The sequence below is a fragment of the Rattus rattus genome, chromosome 6 (assembly GCF_011064425.1).
Source record: "Rattus rattus isolate New Zealand chromosome 6, Rrattus_CSIRO_v1, whole genome shotgun sequence".
Classification (NCBI taxonomy): domain Eukaryota; kingdom Metazoa; phylum Chordata; class Mammalia; order Rodentia; family Muridae; genus Rattus; species Rattus rattus.
Genome location: NC_046159.1, coordinates 92479273 through 92500633, shown reverse-complemented (window position 1 = coordinate 92500633; position 21361 = coordinate 92479273). Strand labels below are relative to the sequence as shown.

General features: G+C 53.7%; 1 protein-coding gene across 1 annotated transcript in view; it reads left to right on the top strand.

The window, feature by feature from the left end:
• LOC116903860 (SCO-spondin-like) overlaps positions 1 to 21361 on the top strand; it is a 53004-nt gene that overhangs the window by 19968 nt on the left and 11675 nt on the right. Inside the window, 38 exon segments of the mRNA XM_032906603.1 lie at positions 274 to 346; positions 1011 to 1072; positions 2375 to 2448; positions 2451 to 2540; positions 2808 to 2951; positions 4333 to 4503; positions 4588 to 4752; positions 5529 to 5708; positions 5808 to 5930; positions 6013 to 6142; positions 6276 to 6401; positions 6558 to 6649; positions 7556 to 7729; positions 7988 to 8152; positions 8670 to 8919; positions 9864 to 9910; positions 10062 to 10232; positions 10585 to 10716; positions 10929 to 11074; positions 11800 to 11894; positions 12864 to 12916; positions 13070 to 13276; positions 13400 to 13570; positions 13676 to 13755; positions 15182 to 15351; positions 15856 to 15902; positions 16003 to 16194; positions 16315 to 16485; positions 16701 to 16901; positions 17204 to 17300; positions 17390 to 17589; positions 17885 to 18045; positions 18809 to 18969; positions 19128 to 19351; positions 19593 to 19634; positions 19781 to 19936; positions 20373 to 20582; positions 20812 to 20979. Of these exon segments, the coding sequence (XP_032762494.1) occupies positions 274 to 346; positions 1011 to 1072; positions 2375 to 2448; positions 2451 to 2540; positions 2808 to 2951; positions 4333 to 4503; positions 4588 to 4752; positions 5529 to 5708; positions 5808 to 5930; positions 6013 to 6142; positions 6276 to 6401; positions 6558 to 6649; positions 7556 to 7729; positions 7988 to 8152; positions 8670 to 8919; positions 9864 to 9910; positions 10062 to 10232; positions 10585 to 10716; positions 10929 to 11074; positions 11800 to 11894; positions 12864 to 12916; positions 13070 to 13276; positions 13400 to 13570; positions 13676 to 13755; positions 15182 to 15351; positions 15856 to 15902; positions 16003 to 16194; positions 16315 to 16485; positions 16701 to 16901; positions 17204 to 17300; positions 17390 to 17589; positions 17885 to 18045; positions 18809 to 18969; positions 19128 to 19351; positions 19593 to 19634; positions 19781 to 19936; positions 20373 to 20582; positions 20812 to 20979 (5321 nt within the window).

Sequence of the window (21361 nt, the reverse complement as noted above, 5' to 3'; positions counted from 1 at the left end):
GAGTGACTTTCAAGACCACCCAGCCTGATAGATGGGAGTTGCTCAGTTTCTACCTGGTCCTGAGGGTGGCAGGAGGAGTGCTTTACCCATCCTCTGGTGGTCATGAAGTGATCAAGCTGAGGCCACCGTTAGAGGTCACCCTTGCCTGGCCTTGGTGGGCAGTGCCCCTCCTGAATGCCCTACCCTGGTCCGAAAACCCCTGCTCCCTTTAGGATGATTGGGCTCCAGGGCCAGGAGACTCCCTGGAGCCCTCTTGGTGGTTTTTCTTCCTAGAGTCCATTCCACAGCCAGGACCCCAGCCCTCTCCCCCACTCGGCCTGGAAAGTTTCCGTTCCATCCCAGGGAGGTGAGTGGAAATTTGAATTCCACTGCCTCAGCAGTGCACTTCCTGCGTCTGCATCGTCCTCCCTCTGTATGCATTCAGTGGCTTTTCCTCCAACTTGTGTTTCCTGATGCTATTCTGTCAGGCCTTCGTCCTGAACTGTCTGGGAGCTAGCTTGGCTTGAGGTAGGGTGCTGAGCACTGGAGGGACAGGGCAGGGCATCCATGTGGTACAGTCTGAGTGGCAAGAGCTCTGTCATGGGTGAGGAGACACCAGGGCATCTACTTTTGGAATCTATGCCTGGGGTCCCCAGAGGCATCTGGGACAAAGCTTGAAGTATGGGGATATCTGTGACACAAGGAGAGACAGGGCATTTCCATTGACAAACAGCTTGCTTAGGACATTGGGAAGGCCCAGGACTTTGGAGGAAAGAGGTGGAGTGGTTGCACAGATGGGCCAGTGTCTTCCTCTCAGGGGGAGGTTAGCTTGGTCATGAATTCTGCGGGCCAGCACCTTGAGATAGTCAGCCTACTTACCTTGCAGGGAAATCACCTCTGTCCTCAGCTCTGAGCTTCTGGAAACAGACAGAGGTGGGAAGGAGGCAGCTGTGTCCTGCTGGAAAAGAGATGGGCCAGGGGGAGCTTCCCTGGAGGCCTGAGCAGAGTGGCTAAGCTCTCTCCCTCTGCAGGGTCTGGAGGACATGGAGCACCAGCAACCCAAGCAGGAATCACCCATGCCTAGTGCAGGTGTGTACACAGACTCCAAACCACTCCCCAACCCCCCGCCCCCATCATCCCTTGCCCTTCTAGAGCAATGGCACTAGTATGTCAGAGGCCGAATCCCCTGTCCTTCAAATTCTCCCAAGACCAGAGAGCTAAAGGGTAACAAGACACCACTCACCAGGTGCATGGCCAGGTCCTGACCTGATGAGCCTACTAGACCTAGGGTATGAGGTCTGAGGGGACAAGGACAGTTTGTATGGCCATGCAATTGTCCCTATGGCTGCAGCCCCTATCCCCTATCCTGGACCAGCCTCCTTGAGAAAGTTGAGATACCAGCTGGCCCCATCTTTGTCTTTCTGCTCACCTAACTGTGATGTTAGGTGTTTTTCTAAAGTGTTTGATGGCAACAAATGCCGTAAGTGGGCATGAGAGTAGGGTAGGCAGGGCGCCCATCTTAGGATACTTCTAAGCAGTGAAGGGGCTCCCTGCTCAGCATGTACCAGCTCCCATGGCTACTCATCAGCCTCCTGCACCATGGTCCCCATGGTCTCAGTGTGGGTTGGGATGGGCATGGATCACTAAGGGAGCACGCTGTACTGACTGCCCTGCGAGATACTGGACAAACCATTCCAACCCTGTGCCTCAGTTTGCTCACTATGAGAACAGGAGGCTCTTCCCCGTAAATTGGTAGAAATTGTTCAGCAGCCTGGCTGCACCATGTCTTTGTGTCTTTTTATTTAAAAAGAAATCACATCTACAACACGTGGGCTCGTGGGCTGAATCCGAGTCTCATTCTAAGTCTGGTTCCAAAAAAGGCTGTCTTCGAAGATGAATGTTTTGGCAGAAAATGCATGTCTGGCTCTCCTTTTACTACAGCTGTCAGGAAGCCCAAAATCAAGTTTGTGTCTTCACATCAGTAGCAATGCCCTCATCACAAGTCTCAGTCACGTTTGTTCCTTCTGCTGTTAGTTTAAATGACTCCAGTTCTTTCTCACTTAACGCCTTGCTTCACAGTGAACTCATACTGGGAAGTTGCTGTGTCTTCTTGTGACTAGAGTACAGCATTAGATCAAGTCTGGATTTTTTTTTCCTTCTTTCCTTTAACCCTCTTCTCATGCTCCTTGGGTGATAGAAACCTTTTCTTTGTTTGTTCCTTTCTTTCTTCCTTCCTTCCTTCCTTTTTTTTTATCTGAGGGGTTCTGTGATCGCTGTGATTATCCTGCACACATGGGAACCAGGGGTGCCTTCTTCAGAGTCTGTCTCACCACTTCTCATAGGTCAGAGAGCTGAGGCAGTGCCGTCTCACTCCCCTTTCATCCTCACGGGGGAGAGCAGGTCTCACCAGTGCCTCTGAGGGCCTTCTGCCTGTTTCAGGGCAGTCAATGCAGACACTGACCACCACCTCCCCTTCCCTCCTGGGCTCAAGAGCCTACACCCAGGAATGGCAGCTGTGTCGGTGCATTCCCCACACTCAATCATGCCAGGAACTCCTGTTGGTTAAGACTCTCCTGCCTGAAAAAACTTGTGAACCCAGCTTCTTTGGGAGCCACAAGGCAATAGTCACTTAGATCAAGGTCACATGTCATTTTTGTTAGAGTGGGCCTTTCTGACTCAACTTACTCCTTTTTCATTACCCCAAGAAAGGCAGGAAGTGATGTATCCTAGATGCTAAGAGGAGAGAAGTTGGGGAACTGCTAGGAGGAAGGGTAAGGGTGACCGGTTCCCAAGTCAGCTAGCATCCTGTGGTGATGTCCCATCTGCAGGCCAAAGTGTCAGCCCCAGGCCCTTCCCACTCATGCGGTGTGGCCCTGGGCAGGTGCCCTGTGATGTATTGGACTGTGTGGAGCAGGAGCAGCTATGTGACGGGAGGGAGGACTGTCTTGATGGCTCCGATGAGCAGCATTGTGGTAAGCTGGAGGGACTGTATCACACGCTGGAGATGGCAAGAGAATTTTGGGTCTGGGTAGCTCCTAAGGGAAGTATATGGGAGGGTCTGGAGCAGCAGGGAATGGAGAGAAATTGTAAAGATGACTAGGAGCGCCAGTGTCTTTGAAGGTGATGAAGAGAACGGGCTAGGCATTGGGTCCCAGCCTGTTTTGTTAAACGTATTTGGCTGCTGAGGATACTCAACTGTCTATCAGTCAGTTATCTGACTGACTGCATCCGTACCTGATGATGCATCCACCCATCCATACCTCCACACCCACCCATCCACCCACCCACTTATCCATTACTCCATCCACCTCTTTATGTATCAATCATCCACCTGTTCTTTATAAAAATATTTTTATTGTTTTTATTTGTGTGTGTGTATGTGTGTGTGTGTGTGTGTGTGTGTGTGTGTGTGTGTGCATGAATGCTGTAACATGCGTATGCTTATGGAGACCAGATAAAGATACTGGATCTTTGGAATTGAAATTAAAATAGTTGTGAACCACCATGTGGGTGCTAGGAATCAAACATGGGTCCTTTGGAAAAGCAAGCAGTGCTATTAACCACTGAGGTATCTCTAACCCCCACCCATATACTCTTAAATCTACCCATCCATACACACACCCATCTTTTCATCCACACATTTATACATCTGATCATTTATTCAATCTGTCCATTCTTCTCTCCAAATATATATTCATTAATCTATTGACCCATCTACCTACCCATCTTCCCACATATCCATTTGCTTTTTTATTATCTATCCATTGTCTGTCTGCTTATATTCATTTATTTACTCTTACCTACCCATCTACCTGTCTGTATTTACTTACCATATATTTAGCTATCCTATTCATATACTCATCTCTCCATCCATCCATCCATCTGTCCATGTACCCCCATATTCATCCATCTATCCATATAGTCTACTCATCTGTCTGTCCATCCATCCATCCATCCATCCATCCATCCATCCATCCATCCATCCAAGGTAGATAATTTTTATCAAAATTTGGTTTTGCAATCCAAAGAAAAATGTTAACTAATTATAGTAACCATCACTCCTGGGAGAACCCATTCTGAGAGAGGATAACCAAGGGAAGGACTGTTCTGCATGTCTGACTTCTTTCTGAACACTTACAAGTAGAGAAACTGTGAGACTGTGTAGTGCAAAGACCTTATGTGGGCTCATCCTGGGTGGGGGATTCCAGAAGCACTGAGAGGAGTGGAAAGGCCAGAGCCTCTGCTCAGCAAACTGTCCTGATCTTGGCCTCAAGTTCAAAGGACTCAGTTTCTCAACCAGCCAGAAATCATTTATGTGGCTCCTTTCTCTCTCCTCAAATTACCAATTGGCAGCAAGTACTGAGCCCATCACTGTGCCTACTACTGCTCTCCCTGGGTTGCCAGCCTCAAGGGCCCTCTGCTCCCCAAGTCAGCTGAGCTGTGGCAGTGGGGAGTGCCTAGCCCTTGAGCATCGATGTGACCTTCAGGTGAACTGCCAGGATGGCTCTGATGAGGATGACTGTGGTACGTGCTGGCCTGAGGCACAGTCCCGAGGGCCCTGTTCCTGCTTGAGCCCCCTTCTAAGCCCTGGTGTGCTGTGCCCTGCAGTCGACTGTGTGTTGGCACCTTGGTCTGGCTGGAGTGACTGCAGCCGCAGCTGTGGCCTGGGCCTCATCTTCCAGCACCGAGAGCTGCTGAGACCTCCCCTGCCTGGAGGCAGCTGTCTGTTGGACCAGCTCCGTAGCCAGCCCTGCTTTGTGCAAGCCTGCCCAGGTAGCCTAGCACCCCAGAAGGAAGTAGGGATTGGCTGCTTGCTGTGGAGGCCTGATTGGTTCATCTCAAGTGGTTCACCCTCAACAAGTGCCCTGCCCTCCTTGTGTCCAGGCTTTTGGGACTCTAGCACAAAGATGTCCATGTGATCATGTGATCATGTGATCATGTGATCACAGCTTTCAGAGTTGTCAGGATACACACTCCACCCACCCTTCCTTGCCTTTGTAGCTAGCCTGAGAGAACCACTTCACTTAGGGTTCTCATGCTGTAAACTACTATTCCTACATAGTCGTTTCTGCCTTCATCTATCCATGATTCCATGTGTGAGAGTGTTTTAAGTGAGCTACCACTCACTGGCTCCATACCTGAAGGCTTTATAGACCTTTTTGTTCAGTCACTCGAATACAGTGGCTCCCAGCTTGCTCTATGTACTGCTAAGAGGGTACCCCCCCCACACACACACATACCAGGCTCTCCATAGCTCCTATATCAGGTTCCCTATCCCTGGCTTTGGTAGCTTCCTGTATCACTGCTACCAGATGTGTGCCACTGTAGGGTTTGGTCATTGTAACCTTGCCAGGGGCTGGAATTCTATCCCTGGCATTACTGGGTTGCTTTCACTGGTTTTCTCACTCACAGGCAGTTAGGGTGCTGCCCTTGGCTGCCAGGCCACCATCCCCTAAGCGGCTGGGAGAGGCTTCCTGGCCTGGTTCTCCCCTCTCTACACAGCCTATCTCCTTGGAGTCTTCCTGATAGACCCCCTTCTTCCACTACAGTGGCTGGGGCATGGGCAGAATGGGGGCCCTGGGAGCCCTGCAGTGTCTCCTGTGGAGGTGGCCACCAGAGTCGCCAGAGGAGCTGTGTGGACCCTCCCCCCAAGAACGGTGGGGCCCTATGTCCTGGGCCTTCTCATGAGAATGTGCTCTGCAACTTGCAGCTCTGCCCGGGTGACACAGGTAAAGGGAAGTTGTCTGGGAGGGACCTCTGACAGTGGAGTCCCAGGGTTTGTCTCAGGACCTTCTGGTGCCCACCCTCCTTGAGCTCTTCTCCCTTAGACTGTGAGCCAGGCCGTGTGCATGTGAATGCTGAGTTGTGCCAGAAGGGACTAGTACCCCCATGTCCACCCTCCTGCCTGGACCCCGAAGCCAACAGAAGCTGCAGTGGGCACTGTGTGGAAGGTGAGGTAGAGCCAGAAAGAGGAAGTAAGAGGAGCCCTCCCAAACTCAGCACTGTCCCTAAGGGACCTTTCCCTGCACCCAGGATGCCGCTGTCCTCCTGGGCTCTTCCTCCAGGACTCTCACTGTCTGCCCCTCTCTGAATGCCCCTGTCTGGTGGGCCAAAAGCTGATGCAGCCCGGGCTGGCCTTCCTGTTGGACAACTGCAGCCAATGGTGAGCACCTACACTAAGGGGCAGTGCTAGTCCAGGATTGAGGACTGAGGAGTGGGAGAGGGTTGCTGGGCCAGGGGAGGGCTCTGAACAAGAGATGGTGCTGAATGGATCCTTCCCCTTCTGTTCTCTGCAGCATATGTGAGAATGGGATACTGCTGTGTAAGCCAGCGGCCTGCTCCCAGTCCTGTGGCTGGTCTGCCTGGTCCCCATGGACCGCTTGTGATCACTCCTGTGGCTCTGGAGTGAGGGCCAGGTTCAGGTGTGGAGCTGTGACAAGATTGGAAGAGATGGGGAGAGAGGACCAGAGCGGGCTACCCTAGTGGGAAGGGCAGTGAATGGATGGGGAAAGGATAAGGAGGCAGGAGTAGTGGGTGGCAAAGGAGGAAGACGGATGCCCAGGCAAGTCTCTCTTCAGGTCCCCCACCAACCCTCCCGCGGCATTTGGAGGTTCCCCATGTGAAGGTGACAGGCAGGAACTGCAGGCCTGCTACACAGACTGTGGGACAGGTACTGTAAAACAGGAGACTGCCTTCCTCTTCCCAATTCCTTGACCTGGCTGGTACTTCCAATAGCTAGTGAGTGAAGCTGTGCTGGAGGAGGCTGGTGTCTCCATGTCTCCTTTCCTGCCTGAACTCCAATGCCAACGGAAACTGCAGTGGGTACCGTGGAAAGTGAGGCATAGCCAGAAAGTGGAAGCAAGAGTTGTGCCCACCCAACCAAGCTATGCTCCTGGAACCAGGCTAGGTTGGTGTGTTTTGGGGTGGGACAGATAGGCTCTCCTGCAGACTTCCTGGATACCCGGGCAGGCTGGTTGCAGGGACAGCTGTCTGCAGAGGCTGGAAGAATGAAGCACACAGAAGGCTGCTGTGTGCTTCAGGGACCCAGGGCAGATAGGACTCTTAGAGGCAGGATAAAGGTACCAGTTTGCCCCTTTTTCCTCAGGCTATGGAGGGTGGGGGGCAAGGGAGGACACTGAAGTATTTGTTGGTCTGTGAGGCAGAGTGAGTGGTTGGTGACAGGGAATGAGGGCAGGAGACTCAGCAGTGGGGTCCTGGAATCAGAGGAGAGTGACTGGTGCTCTCAGACGGGTGGTCATATGTCACAGGAAACTGACATTTCCTATATAGAGAAATCTAGAAGAGTTGGGCTGAGCGACTGAGGATGGGGATTGTATTGTGGGCTGTTGGCTGAACCATGAGGAGGCTGAACCATGGAGAAGTGTGGACATGAGCTCAGGCAGGATCCATGGAAGGCTGTGCCCTAGGGAAGGGTGAAACGTGAGCTGCAGAATGGGGTCCTAATACAGAGCCATGGAGTAATCCCAACCTTTCATAGCCTCTTGGTTTTTGGGACCTGACCCAGACTCCCAACCCTTTGGCCAGCCTGTCTCTCTACAACTGCCTTACCTTTCAGAGATACCAGGTTGGACACCCTGGACATCCTGGTCCTCCTGCTCCCAGAGCTGCCTTGTCCCTGGCGAGGACCCTGGCCGGCGGCAGCGTTCTCGGCTGTGCCCCAGCTCCAGGGACATATTCTGTCCCGGAGAGGCCACCCAGGAGGAACCCTGCAGCCCCTCTCTGTGCCCAGGTACAGCCCCGGCTTCCTGGTGTGGGTGGGAACCTTAGTGGAAAAAGGAACAAAAGAGAATCACCCCTTGACCTAGTCTGACCCCCGGGAAGGAGGAGAAATGGCCAACCTGGTGGAAATCTTTAAACCACCCCATCTCAACCCCATCCAAAGTCCCCTTAAAAGTGGGAAACTTTGATTGACATTATTTGGAATTTTTCAAAATCCCTTCCTCCCCTGCCCGTGTTTTGCCACTATGACCGCTGTTCTTCCTGGCAGTGCCGAGTGCCTGGGGTTTGTGGGCTTCCTGGTCTGCCTGCTCAGCCTCCTGCAATGGCGGTATTCAGACTCGTGGACGGAGCTGCTCTGGGTCTGCTCCTGGGAACCCTGGGTGCCTAGGACCCCACACTCAAACCAGAGACTGCAACGTGCATCCATGCACAGGTGCCACATTCCTTCTACACTTTCCAGGTGGCCCCGTCCACCTGGGCTTTGACCTTTCCAGCCTTCTCTATTCCCTTATCTGACCTCTGACTTCAGAACATGCCACAGAGAGCTAGGGAGTCTTCAGGGATTCCAGTGTCTCTCCAAGTCCCCTGCTCCCCCTCACCTGCTGGGAACCAGATACTGGGCCAGACACTTTACTTGTCCCTGATAAGGGTATGAGACTTTGAAGGCAGAGACCACTCAAAGGCAAAATTCGGGGGGATAGCCTCAGGCATGAAGTCTGTTTTCTTTGCTCCCTGATCCTTTGGGCATTACTCCTGGACCAGACACTGGTGTCCTCCTGTTCTCAAGAGCATTCATATCCAGTGGAGCCAAGCTCTGGAACAAGGGGAGAAAACAGGAGAGGACTGATGGGGAGGGACTTCCTCACCTCTGCCTTGTCAATCACTACATCCAGTCTTTCGTCCTTGTCAGCATCTCTCCTGGCTCAGACCCTCTCTGTCTTCTCATCTAGCTCAGTGCCCGGGGAACATGGTATTCCACTCAGCAGAGAAGTGTCTCGAGGAAGGGGGTCCGTGCCCTCAGCTGTGCCTGGCACAGGACCCTGGGGTGGAGTGCACTGGCTCCTGTGCCCCTGGCTGCAGCTGTCCCCCTGGCCTCTTCCTGCATAATGCTAGCTGCCTGCCCCGCAGTCAGTGCCCCTGCCAGCTGCACGGGCAGCTCTATGCACCAGGAGCAGTGGCTCACCTAGACTGCAACAACTGGTAGGTTACCAGTAGAGGATGGGGTGGGGACAGGACAGGACAGGACAGGACAGGACAGGACAGGGGAGAGGCGGTACAAAGGGAAGGGCTATGTTCCAGAGTCAGGCAGAAATGGACTCATTCATGTACTCTCTCACTGGTGCATGTTGGGGGCAGGGGTGGGGTAGGAGGGCAGTGGGCTGAATACACTGATCACACACCAGACATGGTTCCTGAGAAGACAGCAATGAGGGAGAATGAGAGAGACACTGTCTGGCTACAACCTAGGTGTCTACAGGAAGTGTTCATCCAATCTGACTGTGGGAAGACTGGGTTTCTGATAGGTGGGAGTGCTGTGGAACTACAAACTAAAGAGGGGCTTCCTTTTTAAAATATAATTTCATTCCTTGACAAACCCATATGTGACTGTAATTATTTTGATCCTATTCATCCTCACTCCTGCCCTTAACTACTTCCAGATCCACCCCAACCCCTTCTAACGCAAGGTTGTTTTCTAGATACTCATGAGTAGGGAACCATCCACCAGAGAATGGTCCACCTACTGGGGCCCATGTCCTTAAAGAAAATAGGCTGTCCTTCCACCAGCACCCATCAGTTGTCATAGCTACCCATAGCTCACGAGTCCCTCTGGCAGGGGTTTTTCTTTCTTGAATGTAATTCTTTACAAAGCATCCCTTGGAACCTGCTCTTTAAAGTACTGATTCTCAGAATTGACACCAGGTTTCGACAGCAGAGGGCGCTCTAGCACCCTACCCTCCCACCCCCAGCATCACTGAGCCCACTGGATATGGGAGGGAGGTCTGAGAGTCCAAGTCACAGCATTTACTTCATATTATTTATATATTTGGTGCCCCACCTCCCTGGTCCTCGAGGCAGATATCCAGTGCTTCAAGGGCAAGGGCTGGGTGGACTGGATTAGAGCTCACTGGATCATCTCTTGGCAGCACCTGCAGCTCTGGAGAAATGGTGTGCACCTCAGAGCGCTGTCCAGGTACTCCCTTCATGTGGTGGTCGGTGCTGAGACTATGGGAGACTTTAGACCCTTCAGAGATAGCCTCCTAGGGTGTGGGTAATGTCTCTGGAAAGTCAGGGTCCAGGACAGTCCAGCCTGGTCTCAGACATCTGCCCCTTCACCCTGGCAGTGGCCTGTGGCTGGAGCCCCTGGACTCCATGGAGTCCTTGCAGCCAAAGCTGTAATGTGGGCATTCGACGGCGCTTCAGAGCAGGCACTGCACCGCCCGCTGCCTTTGGGGGTGCCGAATGCCGAGGTCCCAACCTAGATGCTGAATTCTGCACTTTGAGGCCATGCCAAGGTGAGAGTGGGAACCTAGGGTCCAAGACTTCCTTGAAGAACCTATCTAGGGTTCCTTCCAGAGAGAAACCAAGAGTAGCTCTCAGGATCCACGAGTTATAAAAGGGACTTCCCTAAGGGTTCTAAGCAGTGGGTCCCCAAAGGCCTTGCTAGTCTATTTCCTGAGAAAGACCCTCTCTAGAGGCCAGTCCACTTCCTCTCTGAAGGCACCAGGTCTCCTAGGACAGAGGTAATACTGCAGGTGAAGTTATACGAGATGAGAAGAAAGAGGTGCCTTTGGACATCTGAGTTTGGGAAGAATGTGTGCTGAGTATGGAAGGTGAGACCCTTAGTGACCTGAATGTTAACCATAGGCCCTGGTGCAGCATGGGGTTCCTGGACTCCATGCTCAGTGCCCTGTGGTGGTGGCTACCGAAACCGCACTCAAGGCAGTGGCCGGCACAGCCCCGTTGAGTTCTCCACCTGCAGCCTGCAGCCCTGTGCAGGTGAGGGATGCTTTCGGGAGACTCTAGTTCTCATTCCCACCAAGTTAGGACACTTTTAACACCCTGCCCACTGCAGCCCTGTCCCTTAAAACAGTATGAGCTCTGTGGCAACCTCAGCAATACCCAGAACTGGCGCCTCTCTCATGCTAGGATCCTAGAAGGAAGTAGGGTGGGCAGGCTCTGTGCTGCCCTTTTGTCACATGTGTCTACAGGACCAGTGCCGGGTGTGTGTCCCAAGGACCAGCAATGGCTGGACTGTGCCCAGGGTCCAGCCTCCTGTGCCCATCTCAGCACCCCTAGAGAAGCTAATCAGACCTGCCACCCTGGCTGCTACTGCCTCTCTGGAATGCTCCTGCTAGTAAGTATCTCACTGCCTGGCTACGACTGGAACTGCTTCATGGTTTAGCAGGGAAGGGATAGCCGGGGGCCTGAGCAAGGGTGCCAAAGGTTTCCGACTGGCGACAGCCTGCTGAGTTAAAGACACCCTCGATAGCTGGTCTCTTGTTTATCAAAGTGGTGGTGGATCAGAGAAGTGTTTCGTACATTTTACTCCTTCAAATGTGTGTCCTCTTACCCACCACCAACTATGTGCTGAGCACCTACTGAGCGCTCAGGTGAGTGGTGCTGAGCACCTACTGAGCGCTCAGGTGAGTGGTGCTGAGCACCTACTGAGCGCTCAGGTGAGTGGAATGGATAAGTAAGGCATACTCAGGGTTGCCTACTGGTGCTAGCGAGAGACACAGCCACAGTCCGTAAAGAAAATGGTTGCAGTAGCTGCTGGAGAGTGTTCTGCTGTTGTTTAAGTTACATGGTTTATACGACAAATATGTATCTCACACAGTTGGTTTCATTTAATAGCTCAGCCTCACGCCTTGCCATAGAAGGTGTGGTTTTCTTCTGAAGGAGAGGATGCATGTGTCCAGGTGATCCTCAGCTGAGGCTCTGCTCTGCCCATTGAGGGAGGGACCTGTGTGGAGCTCTGTGGAAGGCGTCTGGGTGACGCTTGAGATGGACTAGGAAACTGAGTTCTGGTTTTGACTGGAGCAGGCTGGAGCCAGGATAACAAAGGGCTTTCTATTCCAGAACAATGTATGTGTGCCTGCCCAGGACTGCCCCTGTGCCCACAGGGGGCGCCTTTATTCCCCAGGCAGTGCTGTGATTCTTCCGTGTGAGAATTGGTAAGACCCTCCCACCTCCTAGTTCTGCAGTAGCCCTGTGGTTCCTGAGGACCCAAGGATACCCATCTGTCTCTCCTCAGTAGCAGGGGATATTGGCTCCAGTTGGCCAAGTAGATGCCCAATCTTCCCCTAGCCACAACCAACCAGCCATCTGAACCTGCCTGAAACTCTCAGTCACACATCCTTATCTGTCTTCTCTCAGGGGCTGGAAACACACTCAATGGTAGAGGGCTTGCCTGGCACGTGTAAGACCGTCAATTAAATCTCCAATAATGAAAGAAAAATCACCTGTCTTCTTTTTCCTATTTGTGTTAATATCTACGGTTGTTCTAACAAAATATACCATATCTATATACATGCACATACATATGCACATGCACATAAATGCCTGCATACACACATGCACATCAAGCCCATGCACATACACAGGCACAAACATATACACATGCACACAAACATGCACATGTTCTGGAGGTTGGGCCCTTGAAAAGCAGCCTTTGATGGCCACACATGTCCTAGATCAAGGTGTTGGCAGACCTAGTGCTTTTTTTTTTTTCAGAGCTGAGGACCACACCCAGGGCCTTGTGCTTGCTAGGCAAGCGCTCTACCACTGAGCTAAATCCCCAACCTGACCTGGTGCTTCTTGAGGGCTGAGGGAGCATTTGTTCTAACTCTCCTTTTGGCACCAATCTGGCATTTTTCTGCCTTGCAGATTGCTGTCTTCTCCATCTTTCCACCATCTCCCCACTGTGTATGTCAGCATCCAGAAACCCTTTTCTTACAAGAACACAGGTCACACTGGATTGGCCACCCCACCCCCAACAACCTTACTAACTTGGTTACCTCTGGAAGGATCTTATCTCCAAGTAAAGGTCACATTTGCAAGTTCCAGGGGCCAGAGTCTGAGCATAATCTCTGTGGGTACCAAGTAGCCCTGGGGTGCACCCAAGCCTCTGCTTTTCCTTTTAGCTCCTGTGTCTCTGGGCTCATCACCAACTGCAGCTCCTGGCCTTGTGAGGAAGGTGAGGAAGGCTTCTCACTCCTCATCCTTGGCAGCCATGGGTCTGCGTTGGGGTAGGAGACAAGCTGAGGCAGAGCCAAGGCAGAGTCGTGGTAACTCCCCACGTTGCACATCATCCTCTTCTCTTGTTCTCTCCATCCCCATACACCCCAAGGCCAGCCTGCATGGTCATCTTGGACTCCATGGAGTGTGTGTTCAGCCTCTTGCAGCCCTGCCCGACGCCACCGACGCCGCTTCTGTGTCAGGCCCTCTACTACAGCTCCCTTCAGCTTGGATCTGCTGACCACAGTGGCTGCCCCCACAATGCTCTGCCCAGGCCCTGAGGCTGAGGAAGAGCCATGCCTCCTGCCAGGATGTAATCGTAAGTGGCCCTTTAAGCTGATGCTTGCCTGGGTGGGGCCATCTCTGGGGTACCTCATCCTTGTACCAGCAGCTTCCAGTAGCCTCAAATCTTTTCACATTCCTTCCTCTTCTGCTCTCTCAGAAGCAGGGGGCTGGGGTCCTTGGAGTCCCTGGTCTGGCTGTAGTCGGAGCTGTGGAGGAGGCCTGCGGAGCCGGACCCGGGCTTGTGATGAGCCACCACCCCAGGGCCTGGGGGATTTCTGTGAGGGACCTCAGGCCCAGGGGGAGGCCTGCCAGGCCCAACCGTGCCCAGGTACCTGCTGAGGATGGGGTGGTCCCAGGAATGAAGAGTAAGAAGCTGGGAAACAGTCTTGGGTGGTAGGCCAAGATCTCCTCTCAGTTCATTCTGTCCTCCCAGTGGCCAACTGCAGTACCATTGAAGGGGCGGAGTACAGCCCCTGTGGCCCTCCCTGTCCCCGTTCCTGTGATGACCTTGTGGTGAGTCTGGTCCCTCTTGATACTCCCACCTGACCTTTGGCTGTCCAGAGAAACATCTTGTGGGAAACGTGTGTGTTTGTGGGAGTATGGGCTGGGCTCATGGTCTCTTGCAGAGAGAAATGGGGCAGAGATCCTGGTGACGATGGTTGAGACCCTGGATTTTAGTTTACTACAGTGTGAGTTTGCTCCGCCATCTTGCTGATGAGAGAGTCAGCCTTATCTAGCAGCCCTTGGCTTCGGTTCAGCCAATGTTTCTAAATTAAAATGCCATTGCAAACACAGCACAAACATGTAGGAGGGAGAAATCATCTCACTATATCATCTTAAGTGCCATAAACATTTTGGTGTACAAAGTGTGCGTGTGTGTGTGTGTGTGTGTGTGTGTGTGTGTGTGTGTGTGTGTGTATGTGTGCATTTCTGAACACCTACGCAGACACTAGACACAGATGGAGACAACACAGACAGGGTCTCTGAATCTGTGATCCCATACTCTGTGGGGAGGAAGACAGCCATGGATTAAAGATCCGACAGAATAAGAGCTCAGGAGATGAAGATGGTGCTTTGGGGCCCGAGCCATATATATACTGGGGGCCAGGGATGGCTCCAGAGAGGTGATGGGGAAGAAGGGGTGTAAGAGAATTCACCTAGAATGTACAGTCGCTGCAGGCCATCATGCACAAGGCCTGTTCCCAGCTCTTTGCCCACAGCTTCCCTTGCCATTGATCCGGCTTTCCAGGGCACCTGCTCCCTGAGTGTTAGGGAGGCCTCAGGTCCTAGGCAATCAATGCACACCACACTGAGTCCGCAACCCCTAAGAGTTGGGGTTTCACATTTGCAGGGCCCCAGCTTTCAGATACATTCCTTGGGAGCTGAGGGGTTAATCTGTAGGCCTGTTCCCCACCTTCCCCTTCTCAGTGGCAGGGAACTCAGTGCATGCTGGTTCCTTTCCTGCCCTTCATCAGTTCTTGAAAGAGGAAGTAGTTGTCATGCTTTTCTCCCTCTCTGAGGGCCCTTCATCCTCACAGTGCTCCTTACTCTTGCAGGGACAAGAGACAGACAAAAGTCAGTTCAGAAAGGAAGGGCTTTTTTTCAAGCCCATTCTTAGAAGGGGGAGCCCATCACTTTGCTGAAAGCACAGAGACAAGAGCCTGAGGGCAGTGGTCATATCACATCTGTAGTCTGGAGGCAGAGGAATGAGGCTGCTCCTCTCTGACACAGTCCAGGACCTCCTCACACAGAATGCTACCTCTCACATTCACAGTGTGCTTTTGCTTCCATGGTGATTCTAAATCAAGTTAGCAATCAAGATTAACCATCACACCCACCCACCACCCTTTCTAACTTGGTCTGGGATTCTTCCTAACTCTCCAAGGCAGGCTGTTTCCTGCTGACTAACCCTCTGCTTGCTCTCTGTTCACCCCTCCAGCACTGCATGTGGCACTGCCAGCCAGGCTGCTATTGTCCTCCGGGCAAGGTGCTGAGTGCTGATGGGGCCATCTGCGTGCAGCCCCGTCACTGCAGCTGCCTGGACCTGCTGACCGGGAAGCGCCACCACCCAGGCAGTCAGCTGATGAGGCCTGATGGCTGTAACCACTGGTGAGAGGCTTGCTGTGTTCCTGGGACAGGAGGCAGCATGCTGACAAGAGTGGCTTGCCTGGTATCTGTGTGTCTAAGCCCCCGGGGCTCAGACAGTGGTACACTAGATACCCCCTCCCCGCAGAGAAGATGTAGAGCAGGCCCACAACACCTGTCTAATAGGAGGGGAAACTGAGGCAGCCAGCTCCATGTGTCTGCTGAGGGCTGAGTATTCATTCCCAAAAGGGAGAGAACAAGCAACAGGTAGGGTGTTTATTCCTATTGCCTGCCTTCAGTCACCTGCAAGTCACCTACAGTCATTACCAAATACAGCATACCTGTTATGCTGTCCCAAAAGGCCAGCTGATGGGACAGGCAGGCTTCTGAGGCATAAGAGAATAGGAAGAAGGGAATGGACTATAGCATGGAGATGCAAAGGTGCAAAGGAAGGAAGCGGAAGCCAGATGAGTGTGTAGTGGCCATTCTAAACCGCCATCTTTTCCTCTTGACTCTGCTTTGGCCTAGCACCTGCATGGAGGGGAGACTTAACTGCACAGACCTGCCCTGCCAAGGTACATACTAGCTTGCAGGGTGGGGAGGGCAGTTGGAGTGTAAGGAGAGTAATCTCAGGATTCTATCAACTATATCCAATGCCTACCCCACCATTCACAGTGTCTGGAGACTGGTGTCCATGGTCAGAGTGGACAGAGTGCTCCCAGCCCTGCAGGGGCCAAACAAGGACCCGCTCCAGGGCCTGTGTCTGCCCTGCTCCCCAGCATGGGGGTGCCCCATGCCCTGAGGAGGCAGGGGAAACAGGAGTGCAGCATCAAATGGAGGCCTGCCCTAACCCCACTGCATGCCCAGGTGTGATATTCCCATGAGGCCTGTGACCTTGTCCCAGAAGCCCCAAAAATATGTTCTGACCCTGATGACCTAAGGCCTCCTGGGTCTTCCAAGACAGATGACTCTGTCTCCTTGGTGCAGTGGATGGGGCCTGGAGCCCTTGGGGGCCATGGTCTCCCTGTGATGCATGCCTGGGGCAGTCCTATCGGAGCCGGATGTGCAGCCACCCTCCTCCCTCTGATGGAGGCACACCTTGTCTTGGGGGCCATCAGCAGAGTCGTCCTTGTCGGAACAGCTCCACCCCTTGTACAGGTGAAGGCTTTGGGGGTGGGGGAAGGGAGAGTGTAGGTCTAGAGACATGCTGCCTCTGCCTCTGACCACCACTATACATAGGGCTGTTCAAAGGGCAGCCTCAAGGTATTTGCCCATGGTTGTCGGGGAGGTGTCAGGGCAGGGCCAGTGTAGGTATAACAGGAGGCTCTTACCTCTTGTGATGGCTCCTTATCACTAACTCGCTTTCTTCCTAGACTGTGGAGGCGGCCAGGATCTCTTACCCTGTGGGCAGCCATGTCCTCATTCCTGTCAGGATCTGTCCCTTGGCAGTACATGCCAGCCAGGCTCCTCAGGCTGCCAGTCTGGCTGTGGGTGTCCCCCAGGCCAGCTTTCCCAGGATGGGCTCTGTGTGTTCCCAGCGGACTGTCACTGCCACTTCCAGCCTAAAGCCATGGGTCAGTAGTACCTCCCTTCCCCTCATCCCTGCCACTCCTTCCTTTGGCCAGCAGCCCATTGAGCTGAGGATCACTCTGCCTGGTTCTGCATCTCTGTCCATGGGTCCCAGGCCCAGGCTGTAGGCTGGGAACTGGAAACCCTGCATTCCCCTACCCTGGGCTAATCCAGGTTAGAGTTTGCATCTCCTTCCTTCAGGACATGTGTAATGTTGGGAGGGGTCTAAAATGCAGGAGTGTCAGATGAGGGGCAAGGCGAGGCTATTGTGCTGTCTAGTTTTCCTTCTTATGCCTGTGGTCTTCAGGGATCCCTGAGAACCAGAGCCGGTCGGTAGGGTCTGCACTCAGCTCCTGGGAGAGTCTAGAACCTGGAGAGGTGGTGACTGGGCCCTGTGATAACTGGTAAGTGGGTTGGGAGTGAGCGGTGAAGTTGGACAGTGGTGCCTTCAGGGACCAGGCACTGTCGCTGAAGCCCCTTTTCTTGTCCCCAGCACCTGTGTGGCAGGTGTCCTGCAGTGTCATGAGGTGCCCAGCTGCCCTGGTCCTGGAATATGGAGCTCCTGGGGACCCTGGGAGAAATGTAGTGTCCCTTGTGGGGGAGGTGAGCAGCTACGGTCCAGGCAATGTGCTCGACCTCCCTGCTCTGGCCTGGCTCAGCAGAGCCGAACTTGCCATATCCATGTCTGCAGAGGTGAGCCCAGCCATCCTCTACCCAATGATCCTTTAGCCTTGAGTCCTGTCAGCTCCCTTGAGAGCCTGACTCTGAGTGCCTGTAGAATCCCTGTTCTGTCCCCCACCATCCGCCTCCTTTGTTAGTTAGGAACAAGTAAAGGAGGAGACAGACAGACCATGGGGGGAGCCTTTGGGAAGGGACCAGCCAAGAGGGTGGACATTATGACTTTCAGGCTATAGAAGTGGTGGGTACAGAGGTAGGTAGTAAGGCTGGATCTGACTGGGCACTGACTCCTGTGTTGTCTCAGAGACAGGCTGCCCAGCGGGCCGACTCTACCGGGAATGCCAGCCCAGCGAGGGGTGCCCCTTCTCTTGTGCTCATGTCACCGGACAGGTGGCCTGCTTCTCTGAGAGCTGTGAGGAGGGGTGTCACTGTCCAGAGGGCACCTTTCAGCACCACTCGGCCTGTGTCCAGGTGAGAACTCAGCTGGCCAGGAGCCCGAGGCTGTGCCCACTGTCCCCGGCATCCGGCAGCTCCCTAGCCACAAGGAATCTATGGCCTCTTAGACAGCCCCACCCCTTTGTCATGGGACCTTAAGTAGCACTCAAACCTGAGGGGCCTTTCCTGCTGGGCTCCCATAACTGCACATGGCACATGGACCAAGACCGCCACACCTTCACCCTACCTGGCCCCAGGTCCCTGACTCCAGCTGTGGAGACAGATGGCAGGCAGGTGCTCTCTCGGCTCTGTTGAGTCCAACAGATAGATGCTCGGGGATTCCACACCTAATCCTGGTGGCCTCCTCTGCCAGCCAGAACCTGAGTGTTTTCTGGCCCCATTTCCTCGACTGAGAGACTATGACACTGAGCCTAAGGGAGGAAGGGCTTCTCCAAGGTCAGGAGGACATTGAACTCCAGTGCTGGTCTCTCACTGAGCTATCGAGTCCTTCGATTACTGGCAGGATTCTTTCAGTCTTACCTTGTCTTGGACCCTTGGGTACTCTGCCAGTGCCTGCCTGTGTTACTCTAGCTGTTCTGTAGAGAAAGATGGCTGACTCTTAGCTGGCTCACAGCCAAGAGGCCCTCGGTCCTGTGTGTACTGGGAAATGTCTCCTGAGGCCGAGGTCCTCAGCTCCTGCTACCATTCCCTCTTTCCCCGAGTCTCATCTGAGGCTGTTACACAGACATGCAGTGGGAAGCCTCTGGGAGATGTCACTGTCTTCTGTTCCCCCACCCAGGAGTGCCCCTGTGTGTTGACGGTCTCGCTGCTGCAGGAGCTGGGGGTGGCTAGCACTGCCCTCAGATCCTATCCAGTCCTTCTGGGAGATGAGGGCAAGCCCCTTGGACCTGGAGATGAGCTGCACCCAGGCCAGATGCTTCAAACAGTCTGTGGAAACTGGTAGGGAAACCAGCAAGGTGGGGACGGGGTAGAGTGTAGGGGGAGGGGCTAAAGGAGGGATTAGAGGGTGAGCTTAGGGAACCCTGAGCTCTGTCCTCTAGCCTGGCTGGGCCTCCTTGGCCACTTTGTCCTGTCCCCCATGCCTGTGCTTTCCCTAGCTCCTGTGTTCATGGGAAGCTGTCTTGCTCTATGGAGGAATGCTCCAGAGTCCATGGCTACTTTGGTCCCTGGGGCATGTGGAGCCTTTGTTCCCACTCCTGTGGTGGGCTGGGCACCCGCACCCGCACCCGCCAGTGTGTGCTTCCCACACTTGTTCCTGCTGGACTGAGCTGCCGTGGGCCCCTTCAGGATCTGGAATATTGCTTCAGCCCGGAATGCCCTGGTAAGGGAAACAGGAAGGAGCTAGGCAGACACCTTCCTGGCCAGGTATGGCTCAGCCAGTCTTCATCCTCTCCTGTATCTGTTTATTCTTCCTGGTATCTCTGGATTTTCCTTCCTTTTGTTTGGGTCTCCAACCAGCACCTCCTCCGGAGATCTTAGCAGATGCTCTACAGTGTATGTGTGCTGTTGGGAGGGTACATTGCAGGCCTGAAAGACCACTGAGCAAGGTTTCCTTTACACAGGGACTGCGGGGTCCACCGTGGAGCCGGTGACAGGCCTCGCAGGTAACCTGAGTCTCCCTGCCCCTCTCCAGGATGGCTTGACCTTGTGCCTCTTCCCTCCCCATCCTACTTCCTGGAAGGATTGGAGAGCCTTGGCTGACTACTTGGAAAGTATATTTACTCTTTCTTCCATCCCCTCCTTCCCACAGGTGGCTGGGGCCCATGGTCTCCATGGTCTCCCTGTTCCCACAGTTGCACAGACCCCGCTCACCCGGCATGGCGCAGCCGCACGCGCCTCTGTTTGGCTAACTGTACAGTGGGGGACTCTTCACAGGAACGTCCGTGCAACCTACCCTCATGCACAAGTAGGACTCTGAGGCTAGACTCTGGGGCCCTAAACAGCCTTTAAACAACTGATCTAAACCCACACCTAGAGCTCAACATCCAATTCCCCTAGAACAATCTAATGATCTACTCTAATCTCAGATCAGTGTCTGTCTCTTGTTCACTTTACTAGCCCTAGCAGCTGCTCTGAGCTCTGCCAAGTCTAGCAGACTCCTCGGTTCGTGTGTGTGTGTGTGTGTGTGTGTGTGTGTGTGTGTGTGTGTGTGTGTGTGTTCAGCAACCCCATGAGTCAGGAATTTCTGTCCCCTATGAGAACAAGGCCCATAGGCCAAAACCACACGCCCATCAGTATCAGATACAGAACAGGAGCCCAGGGGAGGAAAGCTGAACCTCAGGGGGGCAGGTAGGAGAGCCTGGGACAGGTTCTGCTAGCTCCAGATCTTTCTTATCATGCAGCGCTGCCCCTGTGCCCCGGCCCTGGCTGTGGGTCAGAGAACTGTTTCTGGACATCCTGGGCCCCATGGGAGCCTTGCTCCCGCAGCTGTGGGGTGGGGCAGCAGCGTCGGCTACGAGCATATCATCCTCCTGGGGCTGGTGGACACTGGTGCCCTGACATTCTGACTGCGTACCTGGAGCGTCGCTTCTGCAACCTTCGTGCTTGTCCAGGTGCGGGGAGCTAAGGACAAAGAGTAGCCTGCTTCAAGCTCCTTCCTGCCCCTGCTCCCACCCCTGTGCCTGCTCTCCCCCTGCAACAACCCCCCCCCATCCCTGCAAAGCTCCAATGCCTTGCATTAGCTTTTGTGATCATGTCTCAGTCATCCCCCGGCTCATGCATGGGATATGTGGGGCCCTATATCTGAGCCAAGCCCTGCTAGAACTATTCTCTTTTCAACAGTGCCTGGGGGCTGGTCCCACTGGAGTCCCTGGTCCTGGTGTGATCGCAGCTGTGGAGGAGGTCGATCCTTGAGGAGCAGAAGCTGCTCAAGCCCACCACCCAAGAACGGGGGAGCATCCTGTGTTGGGGAGAGGCACCATGTCCGGTCCTGCAATCCCATGCCCTGTGGTACTGCAGTGGTGACAGCTACTTCCTGCCTACTGAGCTGAATTCCACAAAGCCCTCTCCACCCCCACCTCTAACTTCATTTCCATTGTACCCATGGGATGCAGAAGGAAGCAGGCTGTTACTTTGCAGGCTACCGAGGGAAACAGAGATGCTCGGGGAGGGATGACTGGATCTGGGTACTGGGCTGGGACAGACTATGTGTATCTGGATCCTTTGTGGCTGAGGGTGGGATACAAAGATCGACTACCTACCTGGCTCCTCCCTAGAACATTCCCCAGTCTTGTCTGCCCTCTTAACTGCTGGAGAACCAGGCAGTTTCTGAGAGCTTGCAGTGTGCTGTCAAGGGTATATATGGTGCTCCCCAGTGTCAACTGAACCAGAG